Source organism: Lithobates pipiens, unplaced genomic scaffold, assembly GCF_037356315.1.
Source record: "Lithobates pipiens isolate NorthernLeopardFrog02 unplaced genomic scaffold, aLitPip1_a1.2 Scaffold_23, whole genome shotgun sequence".
In the NCBI taxonomy this organism is placed as follows: domain Eukaryota; kingdom Metazoa; phylum Chordata; class Amphibia; order Anura; family Ranidae; genus Lithobates; species Lithobates pipiens.
The window spans coordinates 314989041-315010216 of record NW_027507785.1 but is presented as its reverse complement, the minus strand read 5'-3'; the positions used below and the strand labels follow the sequence as shown (position 1 = coordinate 315010216).

General features: G+C 48.1%; 1 protein-coding gene across 1 annotated transcript in view; it reads left to right on the top strand.

Moving 5' to 3' along the window:
• Positions 1-21176, top strand: part of ROR1 (receptor tyrosine kinase like orphan receptor 1) — a 414857-nt gene that overhangs the window by 291066 nt on the left and 102615 nt on the right. Inside the window, exon 3 of the mRNA XM_077450558.1 lies at positions 19498-19785. Within this exon, the coding sequence (XP_077306684.1) occupies positions 19498-19785 (288 nt within the window). The remainder of the gene's footprint in view (positions 1-19497; positions 19786-21176) is intronic.

Sequence of the window (21176 nt, the reverse complement as noted above, 5' to 3'; positions counted from 1 at the left end):
GGAGGGGGGGGGGGTTGGGAATTTCCATCTTAGTTAGCCACATATTTAGACAGCCGCTGCTTCCATGGCTGTTGGAGTATTTGTACAGTTACTGTATCAGATTGGCTGCAGTCACTGTTTGGATGAAAAATTGTGGCCTGGCACCTTTGATTTTCAAGTTTGTCGAGCCAGATGGTGCCAACTGGGTCACCCACAGCCCTAATGTTGAAGCAGTAAATAGCTAGCATCCGTCTAAAGCAGTGGCATAATTGTGATGCTCACACTTGAAACTAACACCAGTTGCAATAAAAAAAGTGAGCACAAAAGTGTTAAGGGTGTATACATTGTCCTCTTCCAAAGCAAAAGAACCCTGGCCCCGATCCCCCGGGGTGCAAAATTCCTGACAGGGACTGGGGTACTCGTGGTCTACCTGGCCAAAACCAGGTGGACTCCATTCTTCAGATGACCTGCTGAGGCATGGTCCACCTAAATACTAGGCGGAGCTCCCCAAAAGAAAGACCCTATGGCAGGGGTCTCCAAACTGCGGCCCGAGGGCCACATGTGGCCCTTTGGTAGCTTTTATCCGGCCCTGGGGGCACTATTCCTTCCACTGAAATAAGGCACTATCCCTTAAACTGACACCAACAATGGGGCATTATTTCTTTTATGGATACCAATGATGGGATACTATTCCTCCTACTAATAGGGGCACTACTTCTCCTATTGACCACAAACCTTGAGGCCATATTTATTCTCACCATGTCATTTTCTGCCCCTGGTGGCCACAATTCGGCCCCCCTAAAGTCCGAAGGAAAATAAACTGGCCCTTTCTTTGAAAAGTTTGGAGACCCCTGCCCTATGGAATGGGGAACACCTGACCATAAGGCCACGTTCCCTCCACCCCCAAGACTTTCAGGACAAGTCTGAGAACTTACACCCTACTAATTCCGAATGAGTAAAGTGCAAAGATGAAGTGCAAAAAAGTGCAGAATAAATATATACTTTGAAATTTGGCTCAGTCAGGGGAGGTAAAGGAAGTTGTTTTGTTGACTTTTTGAGGCGTAAGCATCACATAGAATCTGGATTTGATTCTTATCATCTGGATTATGGAAATGCACTTCACGGGTTCCTTCACGAGAGCAACTTACAAGTTGCATAGTGACGTCTATAATGCAGCGTGGGGTCCGACCATCTGGTAAATCTGCATTCTATTTGAGATGGAGGACACAAGGGTAAGTTTAAAGGTTTACCTACGATTTGTATGAGCTGGATCCCAGAATTGAAAAGCAAAAAAGAAACGGTGGGAACCACATCAGGAACAGTTCCTATTAGTAAGGAAGACGTGTTCACTCCCTAAACTCTGACCTCCAACGTGGCCAGTGCCCGGCCCCTCTTCCCTCTACACTCCGCTCTGGGGGTTCTACGTTTACAGACTCCAAACAATATTTATGTCCGGTGTTTGAGAGAGGACCATCCTAAGAGGATCGTAAATCCTCCTACAAATCACAAGCACTTCATGTTTACAATATATCTCTTTTATTTCTTGTTTTTTTTGGATGAAAAGTTACATTTTCTTACCTTTTTTTTTTGTCCTCCAACAGTGGACAATAAAAATAAGATACAGAGAGGTTCAGATATTGCCTGCGATGGACGCCAGCCAGATACTGACGATTTATTCAGGCTGTGACGCCAACCATGGTTGTACAATGGACAACCTCTTGGATGTTGGGAGTGGAGGGAAAAAAAATTAATTGAATGTATATAAATTATTGTCTGATGGAGGTGCTGGGGGGACTGTGGCGTCCCTCGAAATTTTTTCCCTGTTATACAAGGGAGCATTCCTCACCAAATTAAATAAATGGCTTCAATGTAAGTCAATGGGAAAAATGAACACCAGTGGCAGCCGGAGCAGCACCCATCCCCCCTGCTGTTTGCCGGTTGGTCCAGCACTTACCCCATCGGCGGGTGGCAGGCAGCGTGGTACAGCAGCTCCGTGTCCTCTCCTCCATGGTGGCTTCCAGCTTCTCCCCTCCTCCTCCTAGGCATCAGATAGGATCGCCTCCCCCTTCAGCCAATCGGGTGACTGGTGTCAAAAACGGCTTCCTGATTGGCCGGGAGGAGGATCAGTGTTACAACAGCGAATGTGCATTCGCTGTTGTAACACACCTGGGTGGCAGGGGCGGACTGACCATTCGGCCACTGGGGCACTGCCCGAGGGCCCCGGACCACTAGGGGGCCCCATCAGGGTTGCCAGCCTCAGTAAAACCAGGGACAGTATAAAAATCTGTGTTTTTTTTTTACATCTGTCTCTGAAATGACATCCTAATACCAAGATTATAGCTGCCCCACCTCTCCAGTACCTTCTCAGCCAATAGAAACGTGTGTGTATACTGTGTGATTGTATACTGTGTGTGTATACTGTGTAATCTCTGATTGCCTGGGGGCCCCATGAGTTGTCAGTCTGCCCCCTGCTGGGTGGGCTCAGAGCGTATTCTCTGTGAGCCGAGCCCACCCCGTATTGAAGTCTATTAGAGCCTCTGGCTCTAATTGGTGCTTCAAACCCCCCCCCCCCCCCCAGCTTTGGAATCCATGGGCCAATGTCACATGGATGGGGAGGCGGGGATGAAGGGGGGCGGCGCCCATGCATCCTTAATGGATGGGCTTCCATCCATTAAGAGTGCCTCCGCCGATGGGGTAAGTGCTGGGGAGAGGGCGGCGGCCATGCACCCTTAAAGGATTGGGCTTACCCTGAAGAAGGGTATAAAGTTGTGGTAAACCTTTACATTTACCCAGTGAAGTGACTGGTCTCAGGTGATGCTCAGAGATGAAAAAAAAATCCCCCTACATAAGTTGTACCTGTTTATCTGCAGTTTTCACTCCGCTCAAAGTGCAGAATTTGTAAAGCTTCTCTGAGAGTTCAGAAAAAAAAGGGGGAGAGCTGATTGGAGGGAAAGGACACCCCCCTCTACACACAGCACACAGGAACAGAGCTAAGGCTGTCAATCTCAGGCTGTGTGCTGGAGCTTCTCTCCCCTGTCACAGTTTTTTTCTTTTGGTGTCAGAAGGAAGTGACTCAGGATGATAGCAGAGGAACGAAGCAGCAGACAGAAATGACACTTGGAGTTCTAGATTGAAACAAGGACACATTATAGAGGGATATGCTTTGTTCATATTTTATGTCAGAGGTTTACAACCACTTTAATCACACCTCCCAACATTTTGAGATGGGAATGAAGGACACCTACTAGCAAATGTATGTAGGCATAGGACACGCCCACTGCCACACCCCCTTAAAGGAGAATTAACCCCAAAAAATGATTAATTAAATCCACGAGTGCTTTTTTTAAATTTATTTTTTTAACACTACTGTTCCGTTATATTGGCTTTTAAAATGTACAAATACAGCAATTTAGAAACCAGATGAAAGGTTTTTAGGACTGGGAAACACTTTTTGAAAAATAAAAAGTGCATTTTATATACATCTATAGCAGTGATGGGGAACCTTGTCACCCCAGATGTTTTGGACCTACACTTCCCATGATGCTCATGCACTGTGCAGTGTAGGGGTGCATCATGGGAAATGTAGTTCCAAAACATCTGGAGTGCCAAGGTTCACCATCACTGCACTAGGGCAAGAAGTGTGAAAGGACTACAAAACATCTCCCTCTCCTTTTATTTCCATTGCATAAAGTGGAGGAGTTCTGTAGGTCACAGACTGAACCGGACAGGCCTTATAATACTGGGTGAGAGAACAGGGAAGTGTGCACAGGACAGCACTGGATTTCTGGCAGGATCAGCTGGCTTTTCTTTTTCTTTTTTCTTTTTTTTAACACTTATAAGGTGAATTGAACCCTTTAAAGTGTTACTAAACCCACAACAGTAAAATCAGTCTGTATATGCAGTAAAGCATGCTTGTTATACTCACTGTGTAACCTAAGGGGTTAATACTCCGCATTGTGTAAAAAGCCTGTTTGATCCTGTCTCCTCTGATCCTCCCCTTCTTCCACTGTCCCCAAACCACCTCCCAATAGAACAGAGCCTTGGAGTCACTCTGCACATGCTCAGTTTGGTGTGTATTGCTAGAGATTTTTTTTATTTTTCTTGGGAGGGTGCATGTAATCAGCACAGGGCCAATCACAACTGTCCAGACAGGGGGTCAGGGGTCCTGCAGCCTCATAGGACAATCAGAGGAGAATGAAAACTCCTCCTACAAGCTTTAACCAAACACTGATAGACGTCACAAGACTGCTATATACTGCTGATGAGAAATGGCATTTATCAGTTTATATTTACTAAAATAATATAATTTCCATGTCCTGTGTACTGTGGGAGACCAGATATAATGAATGCAGGCTCCGGGGTTTAGTAACACTTTAAATTTTGCTTTGTAGAGATGTAGTTGGTGTTTCTCATAATGGATTTAATGGTAACGGCGCAGATTTTCTGCGTTATTTTTGTGCTCTGCGGGATCCGGGGCACGGCGGAGTGGAGCTGGCACGGTTCCCCCGTTGAATGGCAGGCGCTGTACGGTTCTGGCTGCGGAAATAACAACACTGGCCAAGCTCACTCACTTTGCTGCCGAGCGCGAGGGAGCAGAGGAAGGAGCGCGTCTCCAGTCCGCTCGCTTCACACTCAGCGCCCTGCCAAGGGCTTAAGTTGGTGCAGATGTCTTGGACGCGGTGAAGGTACATACAGGGAGGAAAATGGATTTAACAAAGTGGTACTGGACAGTCATCAACGCCTTAACCCTTTACTGGCCTCCTGTGTAGGAGAAAAGATTTTTTTTTTCATTATGGATAAAAGGGAGTGTAGGGGAGGATTGAACCCCCCCGTCAGTTTTTTATTTGTTGCCATCTGTGTCCCACTGGGGAGGTTTCTCTTCACTTCCTGTCCCATAGCCAAAACAGGAAGTCAGAGGAAATCCCTCTAAGGCAATGGTGTCCAAACTGCGGCCCTTTGCTTGCTTTTATCTGCCCCTCGGGGCACTATTTTATCCACTGATATCAACAATGGGGCCCAATTATACCAACAATTGGGCCAAATGACACTTATGATGGGGCACAATTCCTTCCACTGACACCAACAAATGGGCCCAGTGACACCAGTGATGGGGCACAATTCCTCTGAATGACACCAAAAAATGGGCCCAGTAACACCAGTAATGGGGCACAATTCCTCCCACTGGCACCAACAGATGGGCTCAGTGACACCAATGATGGGGCACAATTCCTCCCACCGGCACCAACAGATGCGCCCAGTGACACCAGTAATGGGGCACAATTCCTCCCACCGGCACCAACAGATGGGCCCAGTGATACCAATGATGGGGCACAATTCCTCCCACCGGCACCAACAGATGGGCCCAATGACACCAGTAATGGGGCAAAATTCCTCCCCCTGACACCAACAAATGGGCCCAGTGACACCAATGATGGGACACAATTCCTCCCACTGACACCAACAAATGGGCTCAGTGACACCAGTGGTGGGGCACAATTCCTCCCAACGACACCAAAAAATGGGCCCAGTAACACCAGTGATGGGGCACCATTCCTCCCACTGACACCAACAAATTGACCCGGTGGCACCAGTGATGGGGCACAATTCCTCCCAACGACACCAAAAAATGGGCCCAGTGACTCCAATGATGGGGCACAATTCCTCCCACTGACACCAACATATGGGCCCAGTGGCACCAGTGATGGGGCACAATTCCTCCCAACGACACCAAAAAATGGGCCTAGTGACACCAGTGATGGGACAAAATGACACCAATGAAGAGGCACAATTCTTCATAAGGACAGCAATAATGGGGCACAATTACTCTCAATTATACCAACAATTGGGCGAAATTACACTTATGATGGGGCACAATTTCTCCCACTAACACCAAAAAATGGGCCCAGTGACACCAATGATGGGACACAATTCCTCCCACCGACACCAAAGATAGAGCATTGTTTTTTCACACTTATGTTGGGGCACTATTTTATCCACTGATATCATTATTGGGGCATAATTCCGTCCCCCACTGACACCAATGAAGGGGCACAATTCCTTATATTGACAGCAGTAATTGGGTGCAAATCCTCCCAATAATACCAGCAAATGGGCCCAATGACACCAATGATCAGGCACAATTCTTCCCACTGACACCAAAGATGTGCCATTGTTTTTTTCCCACTGTTGTTGGGACCTTTTCTACTCCCAATGGCCACACTCCGACCCCCCAAAAAGTCTGAAGGACAGTAAACTTTCCCTTTGTTTAGAACATTTGGAAACCTCTGCTCTAAAATAAAGGAATCCCTGAGCTAGTGTCCCCATTGGAAGATTTCCCCTCTATTCCTGTTCTTGGGATTTTCTTTCACTCTCTGTGATAACGGTGAACAAGACAAATATAGAGCGTGATGTTTACTATGCTTTGGTTATGAATGGACACAATGACTGATTGGTACTGATCAGTTGTTCATTAAGAAAAGGAAGGGGTGGTAAATTACATATTTACTAGCCCATTCCTCTCCCTGCTCTCCATCCTGAAACAGAGAAGAGAGGAGGGAAGCCAGCAGCACTGTGGGGCAACACGGGGGGGGGGGGGGAATTGAAACTGCACATAGTGATTAGGGTGTGCCCCCCATTCCTATGGAAAGCTTATAGAATCACAAGGAACCAACCAGCATGCTGCAGTGCTCATGTGCGAACAACCAACATGGTGATAGGAGGAGAGAGTAGCGTGGCAGAGCCAAGCTAATCAGTCTGCTGCTTCTCCTTTCACTGACCAATCACAGGCTGGGACAAGACCTGTAAGGCCGCGTACACACGGGCGGACTGTTCGCCCAACTTTGTTTGTCAAACAGTTTCGGCAAACAGTCCGCTCAAAATTAGCATGGACGGACATGGCCACACACGGCACTTTTTTGAGCGGACTGTTTCAGCGAACTGTTTGCCAAACAGTTCGCTCAACTTTTGAAATGAACGGACTCGCCCACGTAAGGCGGAGGCAAATCCACCCATTTCGAGCGCGTGTACAGGTAGGCGGGGCCCGCGAGGGAGACGTAGCGGGCTCCGCCGCCTGGAATGGACTTAAAGGGGAACCCCAACGCCGAAAAAAATCGGCGTGGGGGTTCCCCCAAAGTCCACAACAGACCCTTGTCCGAGCACGCTACCCGGCCGGCCAGGAAAGGGGGGCGAGCGAGCGCGCCCCCCCCTCCTGAGCCATACCAGGCCGCGTGCCCTCAACATGGGGGGGTGCCTTGGGGAAGGGGGGGCCGCGCGGCCCCCCCACCCCAAAGCACCTTGTCCCCATGTTGATGAGGACAAGGGCCTCTTCCCGACAACCCTGGCCGTTGGTTGTCGGGGTCTGCGGGCGGGGGGCTTATCGGAATCCGGGAGCCCCCTTTAAGAAGGGGGCCCCCGGATACCGGCCCCCCACCCTATGTGAATGAGTATGGGGTACAATGTACCCCTACCCATTCACCTGTGAAATAAAGTACAAAAAAAAACACAACACAGGGAAAAAATATTTTATTGCACAGCTCCGGGGGTCTTCCGTCTTCGGGGGTCTTCTCGCCGGACTCCTCCGCTATCTTCGTGTAGCTCTTTTACTAGCGGAGGAGCCCGGCTTTCTTCCTCCCCGCCGCCGGCCTCTTCTCCCGACTTCGGGGGTCTTGTCCCCCTCTTCGGTTCTTCTGCCGGGCCACCGCGCCTTCTTGTATCTCTTTTGCAGGCGGTGGCCCGGTCTTCTGTCGCCGCTGCCTTCCGTTCCTCTGTCGCCGCCTTCGGTTCTTCTGCCGGGCCACCGCGCCTTCTTGTAGCTCTTTTACAGGCGGTGGCCCGGTCTTCTGTCGCCGCTGTCGCCGCCTTCCGTTCTTCTTCTTCTTCTTGTTCTTCTTCTTCTTCCCCAGGAGATGTTGACACGTCGCTCTCTCCGGCCGGAATGCCAGAGCCGCGCTGTGCGGTCACTTATATAGTGACAATGGGGCGGTGTCACATGGTATATGTCACATGGGTTGGTCACATGGGGACCCCGCCCCCTTACGATGTCATAGTCCCCATGTGACATCAACCCATGTGACCAACCCATGTGACATATACCATGTGACACCGCCCCATTGTCACTATATAAGTGACCGCACAGCGCGGCTCTGGCATTCCGGCCGGAGAGAGCGACGTGTCAACATCTCCTGGGGAAGAAGAAGAAGAACAAGAAGAAGAAGAAGATCGGAAGGCGGCGACAGCGACAGCGGCGACAGAAGACCGGGCCACCGCCTGTAAAAGAGCTACAAGAAGGCGCGGTGGCCCGGCAGAAGAACCGAAGGCGGCGACAGAAGAACGGAAGGCAGCGGCGACAGAAGACCGGGCCACCGCCTGCAAAAGAGCTACAAGAAGGCGCGGTGGCCCGGCAGAAGAACCGAAGAGGGGGACAAGACCCCCGAAGTCGGGAGAAGAGGCCGGCGGCGGGGAGGAAGAAAGCCGGGCTCCTCCGCTAGTAAAAGAGCTACACGAAGATAGCGGAGGAGTCCGGCGAGAAGACCTCCGAAGACGGAAGACCCCCGGAGCTGTGCAATAAAATATTTTTTCTCTGTGTTGTGTTTTTTTTTTGTACTTTATTTCACAGGTGAATGGGTAGGGGTACATTGTACCCCATACTCATTCACATAGGGTGGGGGGCCGGTATCCGGGGGCCCCCTTCTTAAAGGGGGCTCCCGGATTCCGATAAGCCCCCCGCCCGCAGACCCCGACAACCAACGGCCAGGGTTGTCGGGAAGAGGCCCTTGTCCTCATCAACATGGGGACAAGGTGCTTTGGGGTGGGGGGGCCGCGCGGCCCCCCCTTCCCCAAGGCACCCCCCCATGTTGAGGGCACGCGCCCTGGTACGGCTCAGGAGGGGGGGCGCGCTCGCTCGCCCCCCTTTCCTGGCCGGCCGGGTAGCGTGCTCGGACAAGGGTCTGTTGTGGACTTTGGGGGAACCCCCACGCCGATTTTTTTCGGTGTTGGGGTTCCCCTTTAAGCCCATTCCAGGCGGCGGAGCCCGCGACGTCTCCGTCGCGGGCCCCGCCTACCTCGAAATGAGCAGACTTTCCTCCGAGCGGGAACAGTTTGCTCATTTCGAAAGTAGCCTACACACGGGCGGACTGTTCGCTCAAACACAGTTTCAGCGGACAGTTTGTCGGAATTTCCGAAAGACTTTGTCCGTCAAACTGTCCGCTGAAACTGTCCGCTGAAAGCCCACACACGAGCGGACTGTCCGCCCAAACACTGTTCAGCGGACAAGGTTGGGCGAACAGTCCGCCCGTGTGTACGCGGCCTAAGTGTAAGTGAACTGCAGCAGGAACAAAAAAAAAAAAAAAAGGTTCCTGCCTTGCCAGACAGGGCTGTGCTGTGTGGCGGAGTTGTGTAAATCTCAGAACCGGATGGATAGAAATAAAAATCCTTATTAAACAGTTTCCTTATACAGTGAGGAAAATAATTATTTGATATCCTGCAGATTGTGTAAGTTTGCCCACTTACAAAGAAATGAAGGGTCTATAATTTTATCATCGGTGTATTTTAAATGATGAAGTCAGAATATCAACCAAAAATCCAGAAAAAACAAACGATACAAATGTTAGAAATTGAGTTGCAGTTCAGTGAGTAAAATAAGTATTTGATCCCCAAGCAAAACATACTAGAAACCCTTGTTGGCAAGCACAGAGGTGAGACGTTTCTTGTAGTTGGTGATCAGGTTTGCACACATCTCAGGAGGGATTTTGGTCCGCTCTTCTTTACAGATCTTCTCTAAATCCTTAAGGTTTCTTGGCTGTCTCTTGGCAACTTGAAGTTTGAGCTCCCTCCATAAATTTTCTATAGGATTAAGGTCTGGAGACTGGCTAGGCCACTCCATGGCCTTAATGTGCTTCTTCTTGAGCCACTCCTTTGTTGCCTTGTCGGCATGTTTTGGATCATTGTCATGCTGGAAGACCCATCCACGACCCATCTTCAGTGTTTTGGCTGCGGGGGAAGAAGGTTCTCACCCTAAATTGTTTGCAATACATGGCCCTGTCCATTGGCCCCTCAGTGGGGCAAAGTCGGCCTGTACCTTTTAGCAGAGAAACAGCCCCAAAGCATCATGTTTCCACCTCCGTGCTCGACTGTAGGGGTGATGTTCTTCCGGTCATAGTCAGCATTTTTCTTCCTCCAAACACGGCAAGTTAAGTTAATGCCAAAGAGCTCAATTTTGACCTCATCTGACCACAGCACTTTCTCCCGATCCTTCTCTGAATCATTTAGATGTTCATTGGCAAACTTCAGACGGGCCTGTTCATGTGTCTTCTTGGGAAGGGGAACCTTGCGGGTGCTGCAGGATTTCAATCCATGGCGGTGTATTGTGTTACTAATGGTTCGTTTGGGGACTGTGGTCCCAACTGCCTTGAGATCATTCACAAGCTCCTCCCGTGAAGTTCTGGGCTGATCCCTCACTTTTCTCAATATCATCCTTACCCAGTGAAGCAAAATCTTGGAGCCCCACACCGAGGGCGATTGATGGTTATTTTGTATTTATTCCATTTGCAAATAATCGCTCCAACAGTTGTCTCCTTCTCACCAAGCTTCTTGCTGATGGTCTTGTAGCCCATTCCAGCCTTGTGCAGGTCTACAATCTTGTCTCTGACGTCCTTGGACAGCTCTTTGGTGTTGTCCATGGTGGTGAAGTTTGAATGGAATGTAGCGGATGACATTTGGGATCAAATGTCACACGCCTGTAAATTTAGTTTTTTGGCCTCAGAACAGTAAAGGTTCTGAGGGTAAATTGTGTAGGTAGGCCTTAACACCAGTCTGGCCAGGCTGTGTTTGGAAGTTCTGCCCAGGCATGTACTGGCCATTGGGACTACCGGGAATTTCCCGGTGGGCCGATGGCTCAGTGGGCCACTCTGATGTAAAAAGTGCTGTTGATGGGACACTCTGATGTAAGGGGGCTGCCGATGGGACACTCTGATGTAAGGGGGCTGCTGATGGGACACTCTGATGTAAGGGGGTGCTGATGGCACACTCTTATGTAAGGGGGTGCTGATGGGACACTCTGATGTAAGGGGGCTGGTGATGGGACACTCTGATGTAAGGGGGTGCTGATGGGACACTCTGATGTAAGGGGGCTGCTCATGGGACACTCTGATGTAAGGGGGCTGCTCATGGGACACTCTGATGTAAGGGGGCTGGTAATGGGACACTCTGATGTAAGGAGGCCGGTAATGGGACACTCTGATGTAAGGGGTGCTGATTGGACACTCTGTTGTAAGGGCGCTGGTGATGGGACACTCTGATGTAAGGGAGTTCTGATGGGACACTCAAAATGTAAGTGGGCCGGTCTAGATGAATTCCAGGGCCAAATTTCTGTCCCAGTCCAGCCCTGGTTCTGCCTGGTCATGTGGATGGTGAGGTGCACATGACAGGCTAGAACCAAGTCTGGTTGTATGTTTGGGTATCGGCCTTCTCTGAGCTAATCAGTGGGAGTGTCGGGGCCCGCTGAGGAGTCTGGGAAGGGGTACTTAAAGGGGTGTGGGTCACATGTTTGGGGTTCCGGAGTTGTTCGAGAGACCCGTGTGGTCTAGTCTGGTTCCAGGACCGGGGTAGCCCCGTGAGTGGTCCCAGTCACAGGGTGTTCGACACCCCGCAACATGTTCCTGTCAGTGGCCCCTCATTGACCCGACTGGTCTGGGGTAGGGATCCATCCGTTCCCGAGTCTCAGGAAACCTGCTGGTCCGAGGCGCTGTAAGTGAGGGAGGATCCAAAGTGTCCGGGTGTGCTCTCGGCTTGGAGGGGCACTGCAGCTCGTGGAAGTGACCGGGGGAGGACTCTTTGGAGGAGGGCCGGCAAGTGGCTTCCTGAGAAGTGCCTGGTTACTAAGTTGAGAAGGACATTGACAAATTCACACTTTTCCAGTACCATAGAGGAGACGGAAAACATTCCAGGTATGGAGGAAAAAGGTTCCTGTTTGCCCTTAAGTTGTTTGTTCAAGTTTGAGTCAACACGCTGATTGCCATGATTTCTGGCTAGAGATCTGTTCAGCCTTGAAGTACCCAGCTGTGAGTGACTACTCTCTGGGTGGAAATAGAGACTTTGCTAGAGCTGCAGTTCAAGGTGACTAAGTTCTTCACCCGTGCCCTCTGTTCCCTAGGAGACTGTGTTAATTGAAAGTTCTACTGCAGAATAAAACCTTTTTGAAAGGACTTCATCTGTGTCAGTGTACAAGTCGTTGGGTATCAACCCTGGGAACCCCTAGAAGTGGAAGAGCAGGCCAGGAGAAGGTAACTGGTAAGCCCATTAAGTCAAGGCCGCCCTGCAACGGTTTATGGCCACTACAGGAAGAAAGAGATTCTGTGGACAGGTGTCTTTTATACACATAACGAGTTATCATTTAGGAGCACCTTCCTAAATTGGCAGGACTAATCTGTGTGCCACATGAGCACCTACTCTAGCCAGTCTGTGGGATCCAGAATTATTGTTGGTTGGTAGCAAATCAAATACTTATTTTACTTACTGAACTGCAACTCAATTTATAACATTTGTATCATGTGATTTTTCTGGATTTTTGGTTGATATTCTGTCTCTATCATTTAACCTCTAGAGATCCGCGCTATAGCCGAATGACGGCTACAGCGCGGACCTGCTTTGCCGGGACTACGTCTATTGACGTCGTCCCGTGCACGAGCGCCCTGCGCGCCCTCTGAGGGGCGCGCCTGGCGCGCTCTGTGATCAGCGAGTCTATGAGACTCGCCTGATCATAGATCAGAGCAAGGGGTCGATCCCGACCCCTTTACCACGTGATCAGCTGTCAGCCAATGACAGCTGATCATGTGACACAACAGAGCCGGTAATCAGCTATTTTTCCTCCTCGCGCTATCAGCAAAAAAAAAAAAGCCAATCACTGGCGGCCGTGAGAGGGACTTCAGTCCCAATCACGGCCAGATCATCAGTGCCCACCTGCCCCCTGCCAGTGCCACCTAAGTAGGGGAAAAAGTGAAACTCATCAGTGCCACCCATTAGTGCCCACAGTGCCACCCATTAGTGCCCACAGTGCCATCTATCAGTGCCTACAGTGCCACCTATCAGTGCCCACAATCTGCCCCAAAAACAGTGCTGCACCTCAGTGCCACATATCTGTGCCCATCTTTGCCCATTAGTGCCACCTTATCTGTTCCTATTAGTGCCACCTTATCTGTGCCTGTTAGTGCCATCTTAACTGTGCCTATCAGTGCCCAACAGTGCAGCCTATCGGTGCCCACCAGCGCTGCCTCATCAGCGCACTTCAATGAAGGAGAAAAATGACCTGTTTGCAAAATTTTATAACAAACTATTAAACATGATTTTTTTTGTTTGTTTAGCAAAAAATAAAACTCCCAGCTGTAATTAAATACCACCAAAAGAAATCTCTATTTGTGGGAAAAAAATTATAAAAATTTCATTTGGGTACAGTGTTGTATGCCCGCGCAATTGTCATTGAAAGTGCATCAGCGCTGAAAGCTGAAAATTGGTCTGGGCAGGAGGGGGGTTTAAGTGCCCAGTAAGCAAGTGGTTAAAATACACCTACAATAAAAATGATAGACCCTTCATTCTTTGTAGGTGGGCAAACTTACTAAATCCACAAGAGATCAAATAATCATCTCCCCCCACTGTATGTGTCTCTTCTCTGTGCCGGGAGTTCAGCTTTAAGAATGAACTGTTAATTGCCCTTTTCAGCAGAATTCCGGGATCCGTCCCTCTCCTTGGATGAAGCCATCTTCTCTTGGCTTTATCGTGATACTTTCTGATGACAGTGAATCAAAGAATCCGGGAGTTTTCCTGTCTTACAAACTTCCAGCCAGGCCAAGCCGAAAAGTATTCATTTCCGAAGGAATCGCAGCAGATCCACATGAAAGGGACGCGCGTTGTAGCGGCAGAAGAACAATTCTGCAATGTGCCAGGGGGGAGAAAATCGTGGGGTTTTTTTTTTTATAACGAGTTCGCGGAATGCTTCTGGTTTTACGATTCCTTTGATGTCCTCGTCATATCTAGTGATTGACCCAGAGCCTTCGCCTTGGCAGGAACCAGAAATGCCATTAAACAGACAGCTTCTTCCATGGCTTTACCCAGGAGTTTTAGGGTTTTTTTTTTTTTTTTTCATTCCACGCTTTTTTCCCACATGGGAAAACTCACAATAAATCATATGGATTCATGAAACAAAGTGGCTGATTGTGAAACAGTTTTTGTTATCTGAAAGCAACAAATTACATGCTTCATTCTTGTTGTGTTTCTTATGTATTTTTATTGCATTTTACTTTTTTTTTTTTTTGGTAACGACTTCCACTCCGACTTCCACTCTGGGCCTTTTCTGGCACTTTTTGTTTGTAACAATCATTTTTTTGCACTAGAAAAATACTCGGAGCCCCCAAACATTATATATTTTCTTAACCACTTCCGGACCGCCACACGCCGATATACGTCCTAACTTTGAAGAGGAATATCGTTGGTATGTAAGCAGCTAGCTGCCATAACCCCGGTATCCGCTTTTTCAGCCGGCGGTCCGGTTTCCGATAATAGTGGTCTCTGCGTAGATTTGTGTAGAACCTTTATCGCACCCCCCCTCCCCCTCCCGCCACCAGGGCCGTCTTTAAGGCAGGGCAAAAGGGGCAGCTGTCCTGGGCCCTGTCATTGTTGTGGGGCCCAAAGCAGCTGCCTCATACTTGCCAACTATCCCAGTTTACATTCCCTTGTTCCTTGAAGTTTTAGTCCTGTGCTGTGTCCTGATATCTCAGTGTGAAGTGCTGCTACTAATGCTGCCCAGCTCTGCCCTATTGTTGTGTACAGATGACTCACCTGCAGACCCTGTGTTTACATGTAAATAACCGACATTCATATGTAAATAGCAGTGACATGCATATGTAAATAGCTGAGGCCAACTGCATTGATATGTAAATAAGGGTAGCATTCATATGTATATCATGCCCCCCTGCAGTGAGGATAAGATGTGCTGTAACCTATAGCAACCAGTGAGCAGTATTACTGTACAGTAATCTCTAGCAGCCAATCAACAAGCAGAAACCATGTGCTGTAACCTCTAGCAACCAGTCAGTAAGCAGTAATGATATGCTGTAACCTCAGGCAACCAATTGCAATCGCTGCCTGATCGGATACAGTAAACTGATTCTAAGTCTAGCTGCTATTTATTGTATGTCTCAGAGAAGGTGGAGAGCGAAATTGCATGGGGGGAGGGGGGCCCTAAGAAATTTTTTGCCCAGGGCCCAATCAATATTAAAGACAGCCCTGCCCGCCACGCTCCGTTGCCCCCATCTCCATGCCACTGACATAAGAAGATCCAATCGCCTCTACCGCTGCCAAGGGCTCCGGTAAGCGGCGGAGGCAATTGGATCCTCTGACGTCAGAAGATGGCCCCCATCCGTCTCCATACCATTGCAGGGTGGAAGCGACGTCAAAACGTCACTTCCTCCCATAGCTCTTAAAGGGAATTTTTTATTATTTTTTTTTATTTTTTTTAACCGGTTCACGACCAGCGCACGCCGATGTACGTCAGCAGAATGGCACAGGCAGGCATATTGGCGTACAGGTACGTCCAATCTTTAATGCCGCCCTGCCATCGCGTGTGCCAGTGAGCCTGGTCGCGGGTCCCGCGGACTCGATCGCCGCGGGGATACCCGCGATCATCTCACGGGGCGGCTGAACGGAGAAATGCCGTTGTAAACAGCATTTCCCCGTTCTGCCTAGCAACTAGTGACGCTGATCTCTGCTCCATGTGATTGGAGCAGAGATCAGTGTTCACTAAATGAAAGCCCAGCCCCCCACAGTATCACACCCCTAGGAACACTTAACCCCTACACTGCCACCCACTGGTTAACCCCTTCACTGCCAGTGTCATTTACACAGGAATCACTGCATTTATATAGCAGTGATTGCTGTATAAATGACAATGGTCCCAAAAATGTCCGATGTGTCTGCCATAATGTCGCAGTCACAATAAAAATCGCTGATCGCCGACATTACTAGTAAAAAAAAAAAAAAATTATTAATAAAAATGCCATAAAACTATCCCCTATTTTGTAAACGCTATAACTTTTGCGCAAGCCAATCAATAATCGCTTTTTGCGATTTATTTTTATTTTTTTACCAAAAATATGTAGAAGAATATGTATCGGCTTAAACTGAGGGGAAAAAAAAAATGTTTTATATATATTTTTGGGGGATATTTATTATAACAAAAAGTAAAAAATAATGTGTTTTTTTCAAAATTGACGCTCTATTTTTGTTTATAGCGCAAAAAATAAAAACCGCAGATCTCATATTTAAGAGGCCCTGTCATGCTTTACATTTTGACATGTTTACATTCCTTGTAATAGAATAAATAAAAGTGACACAATTTTTTTTTAAAGGAACAGTGTAAAAATAAAAGGTAAAATAAATAAGAAAAACATTTTTTGTTTAAACGCTCCCAGTCCTGCTGAGCTTGAGAGCAGAAGCGAACGCATACGGTGTTCAGACCACACATGTGAGGTATCGCAGCGATCGGTAGAGTGAGAGCAATAATTCTAGCCCTAGACCCAGGGCTTTTTTTCAGTAGGAACTCTGGGGAGCGCAGTTCCGGCACCTTCATCTCTGACAGCAAGTGGTGCTGGGGTGAGCCGGTCTGTTGATACTGCTAGGGGATCTATTCTAGCTGGAGGTTATCTATTTTTGCATGGGGTCTTTTGTTTCTGAGGAAGTCTATTGTTGCTGGTGGAAGACCTACTGTTGCCCGGGGGTGGGTATTATATTGCTGGGGGGGGGGGGTCAGTTGTTGTTGGGAGAGATCTACTGTTGAGGGAGGGGTCTATTGTTGCTGGCTGCTGGTGAATCTATTGATGCTGGCTGTGGGAAGATCTGCTGTTGCTGCTGGAAATCTATTGTTGCTGGTGGGGATTTTTTGTGGTGGGGTGCTCTATTGTTACTGGCTGCAGGGGTTCTATTTTACTGCTTTTCTTGTTATAACTACCAAATTCCTTACGGATTACTTAGCACCACAAGTTGATATTTGGTTCTATATTGTCTAAAAGGGCAGTACTGGGAGGTGGGTAGGGGATGAAACCAGGGAAAGGTGCTCGGAGGTGGGTAGGGGTGGAGAAAAGGGGTGGCTCAGAAAGGGGGAGTTGCTGCACCTATTCTATGAGAAAAAAAGCCCTGCCTAGACCTCCTCTATAACTCAAAACATGCAACCTGTAGAATTTTTTAAACGTCGCCTATGGAGATTTTTAAGGGTAAAAGTTTGTCGCCATTCCACGAGCGTGAGCAATTTTGAAGCGTGGCATGTTGGGTTTTAATTTACTCGGCGTAACATTACCTTTTACAATAAAAAAAAAAATTGGGCTAACTTTACTGTTGTCTTATTTTTTAATTTAAAAAAAAGTGTATTTTTTCCCCAAAAAAGTGCGATTGTAAGACCACTGCGCAAATACGGTGTGACAGAAATTATTGCAACAACCGCCTTTTTATTCTCTAGGGTGTTAAAAAAAAATTGTGTAATGTATGAGGGTTTAAGAAATTTTGTAGCAAAAAATAAAATTTTAACTTGTGAACAACAAATCTCAAAAAGAGGCTCGGTCCTTAAGTGGTTAAAGCAGGGGCCCTAGAGAATAAATTGGTGTGTTTTGCAATTTATCTTTTCCACTACGTGACGTAGTATATCCTCACACATTTTATTTTGCTAATTATAGATATATTCATGTCCTGTTGTAACCTCCTACCCCTAAAGAAGAGAACCAATACCGTAGACTTGAAACGCGTTGGGTATCTCTGTAGTTTTCACCATATTTTCAACAGATCAATGGTGGCTGTCAACTGTTGTTACTTTATTGCATATATTTGTACCTGCATCCAGCATATATTTTTATGAATTGTACCTCATCCTTTTTAACCTTGATCAATTAAAATTGATATATTTTTGTACTTCCTTGTGACCTTATATTTGTTCAATGCCCCTAAAGTTCCACTTAAAGGAATTTCTGTGGCCTTATTCATAGATAAAAATCAGAGACCACAGGCAGCCTTTGTTGACTTAAAGCGGAGGTCCACCCTAAAATGGACCTTCCGCTCATCGGAATCCTCCCCCCCCTCCAGAGCCACAATTGGCACCTTTCAGGGGGGAGGGGGGTGCAGTTACCTGGATAATCCAGGTAAATGCACCCACTTCCGGGATAGCTCTCTGCGGAAAGGGGCGTAGATTACGCCCCTTTCCGCAAGTGCCCGCCCCTTTCCGCAAGTGCCCCGCTGCCTGCTGGGAAAACACACAGATCCCAGAGGCAGCGGGGACCGTCCTTATTGTGCAGCGCGGCTCGCGCATGCGCAGTGGGGAACCGGGAAATGAAGCCGAAAGGCTCCATTTCCTGATTCCCATACCCAAGATGGCGGCGGCAGCACCCAAGAAACGATCTACAGATCGGCTTCGGGTGCCGACATCGCAGGGGTGCGCTGGACAGGTAAGTGTCACTATTTTAAAAGTCAGCAGCTGCAGTATTTGTAGCTGCTGGCTTTTTAAAAAAAAAAAACGCGGAGTCCCGGCGGACTCCCGCTACACGGTCAGACATTCCGACTACAAAATCCGTCTGATTTTTTCCAACGGACTTTGTCCGAAACTTGTCTTGCATACACATGGTCGCACAAAGTTGTCGGAAAATCCCATCGTTCTGAACGAGGTAACGTCAAACACGTACGTCGGGACTATAAACGGGCCAGTAGCCAATAGCTTTCGTCTCTTAGTTTATTCTGAGCATGCGTGGCACTTTGTCCGTCGGAATTATCTACACATGATCAGAATTTATGCGATCGGATTTTGTTGTCGGAAAATTTTTAGATCCTGCTCTCAAACTTTGTGCGTTGGAAATTCCGATGGAAAAAAGTACGATAGAGCCCCACACACGATCGGATTTTCCGACGACATAATCTGATCGGACTTTTTCCATCGGAATTTCCGACCGTGTGTACGGGGCATAAGCCTCAATCTGTGCGCATTTCCTGCTAATGCCATTGGCTCAGTGCTTATCTGCTTTAGCCATTTTAAAATAGAACTAAAGCCCAAACTTTTTTTTTTTTTTTTTTTTTTTTTACTTTGACTAGAGTAAGAAAGGGTCAGAAAGGGTTATTTTGCCACCTGTGTCCCATTGGGGAGATTTTCCTTCACTTCCTGTCCCATAGCCAAAACAGGAAGTGAGAGGAAATCCCGCCAAAGTGAGAAAGTCATTGGTTTTCACCAGAACTGTCCCCAATGGAAGGTTTACACTAAATTCCTGTTCTGGTGACTACTCACAATATGAGTCTCCCTAATGGAGACACAGACAGCAGTATAAACTGGCAGGGGTTCTAATCCCTCTCCACTCTGTCCAAAACAAAACAAAAAATTTGCATTTAATTATACTTCAGATGCAAGGAGAGTAAGTAATTGAATTTCACCTGCAATCCTCTTGCAATCTCTTATCCTTTATTTATTGAGGATACTAATAATTATCTTTCTCTTCTCTCTGGCAGATATTTATTTAATGTTGGATGAACCGATGAACAATATAACCACGTCTTTGGGCCAGACGGCTGAGATGCATTGCAAGGTTTCGGGGAACCCGTCTCCGACCATACGTTGGTTGAAGAACGACGCCCCCGTTGTCCAAGAGCCGCGCCGGATATCGTTTCGTACGACCAATTACGGGTCAAGATTGCGGATACGGAATCTGGATACGACGGACACCGGGTACTTCCAGTGTGTGGCCACTAATGGGCAGAACACCGTCTCTACAACCGGGGTGCTCTTTGTGAAATTCGGTGAGTCTGAGGAAAAGGTTTGACGATCTTTAAAAAACAAACTCTGTCGCCTTTCTAAAAATACCGAAAAAATACTCCAAAAAAAGAAGACTCACCTGTCCTGCTGCCAGTTCCTGAAACCTTCACCGTCTTCAGTGGCCGAAGAACCTGGCCGAAGAACCTTCAAATCCGGCACACGTCTGGGCGTGATTGCTGCCTGTGTCCCCGCTCTGCGTGTTGTGGGTCATTCCGCTGCCCCGTACTCCTCTACAAAGCACAGTAGTGACATCGGGGGGCCGCAGATAGAACCACAGTGTAGGGCGGGGAACCAGGTGCCAGACACACCTGGAATTATGTTGGATGTGAAGATGCTTCAATTGGCATTGAAAGAGGTGATTGCAGGAACATGCAGCAGAACAGGTAAGTATGAAGGACCATTCACACTTGTGCGTGGTGTCCAGCATGGCAATGTACCTGCTCTATGTACGGTGTGGTGGTGTGCTTCATTGTGAATGGCACCCAACGCATTGCACAGTATGAATGGCACCACCATGCAAGCATGGTAGTGCACTTGCTCTATGTACGGTGTGTGGAGGGGCCATTTATTGTGGACGGCACCCAACGTACTGGACAGCAGAGCTCAGCACACCACTAGGCCATTCACACTTGTGCGTGGTGTCCAGCATGGCAATGTACCCGCTCTATGTGCGGTGTGGTGGTGCACTTCATTATGAATGGCACCCAACGCATTGCACAGTATGAATGGCACCACCATGCAAGCATGGTAGTGCACTTGCTCTATGTACGGTGTGTGGAGGGGCCATGTATTGTGGACGGCACCCAAAGTACTGGACAGCAGAGCTCAGCACACCACTAGGCCATTCACACTTGTGCGTGGTGTCCAGCATGGCAATGTACCTGCTCTATGTGCGGTGTGGTGGGGCCCTTCATTGTAAATTGCACCCAGCGCATTACACAGTATGAATGGCACCACCATGCAAGCATGGCTGTGCACTTGTTCTATGTATGGTGTGTGAAGGGGCCATTTATTGTGGACGGCACCCAACGTACTGGACAGCAGAGCTCAGCACACCACTGGGCCATTCACACTTGTGCGTTATGGCATGCATTTCAATGTGCCTGCTCTATTTGTAGTGCACGGTGGTGTCATTCATTTTGGGTGGCGTCCAATATATTGTTTAGTAAAGGGGGTCTCCAAACTTTCTAAACAAAGAGCCAGTTTACTGTCCTTCAGAATTTAGGGGGGCCGGAATGTCACCAGTGGGGTTAGAAAATGTCCGGGCATCAGTAGAAGGAATAGTGCCCCTAATAGTTTAGTATTAGGGGAGGAGTAGTGTCCCATCATTGGTATTAGTGGAAGGAATAGTCCCTCATTGTTGGTGTCAGTGGGA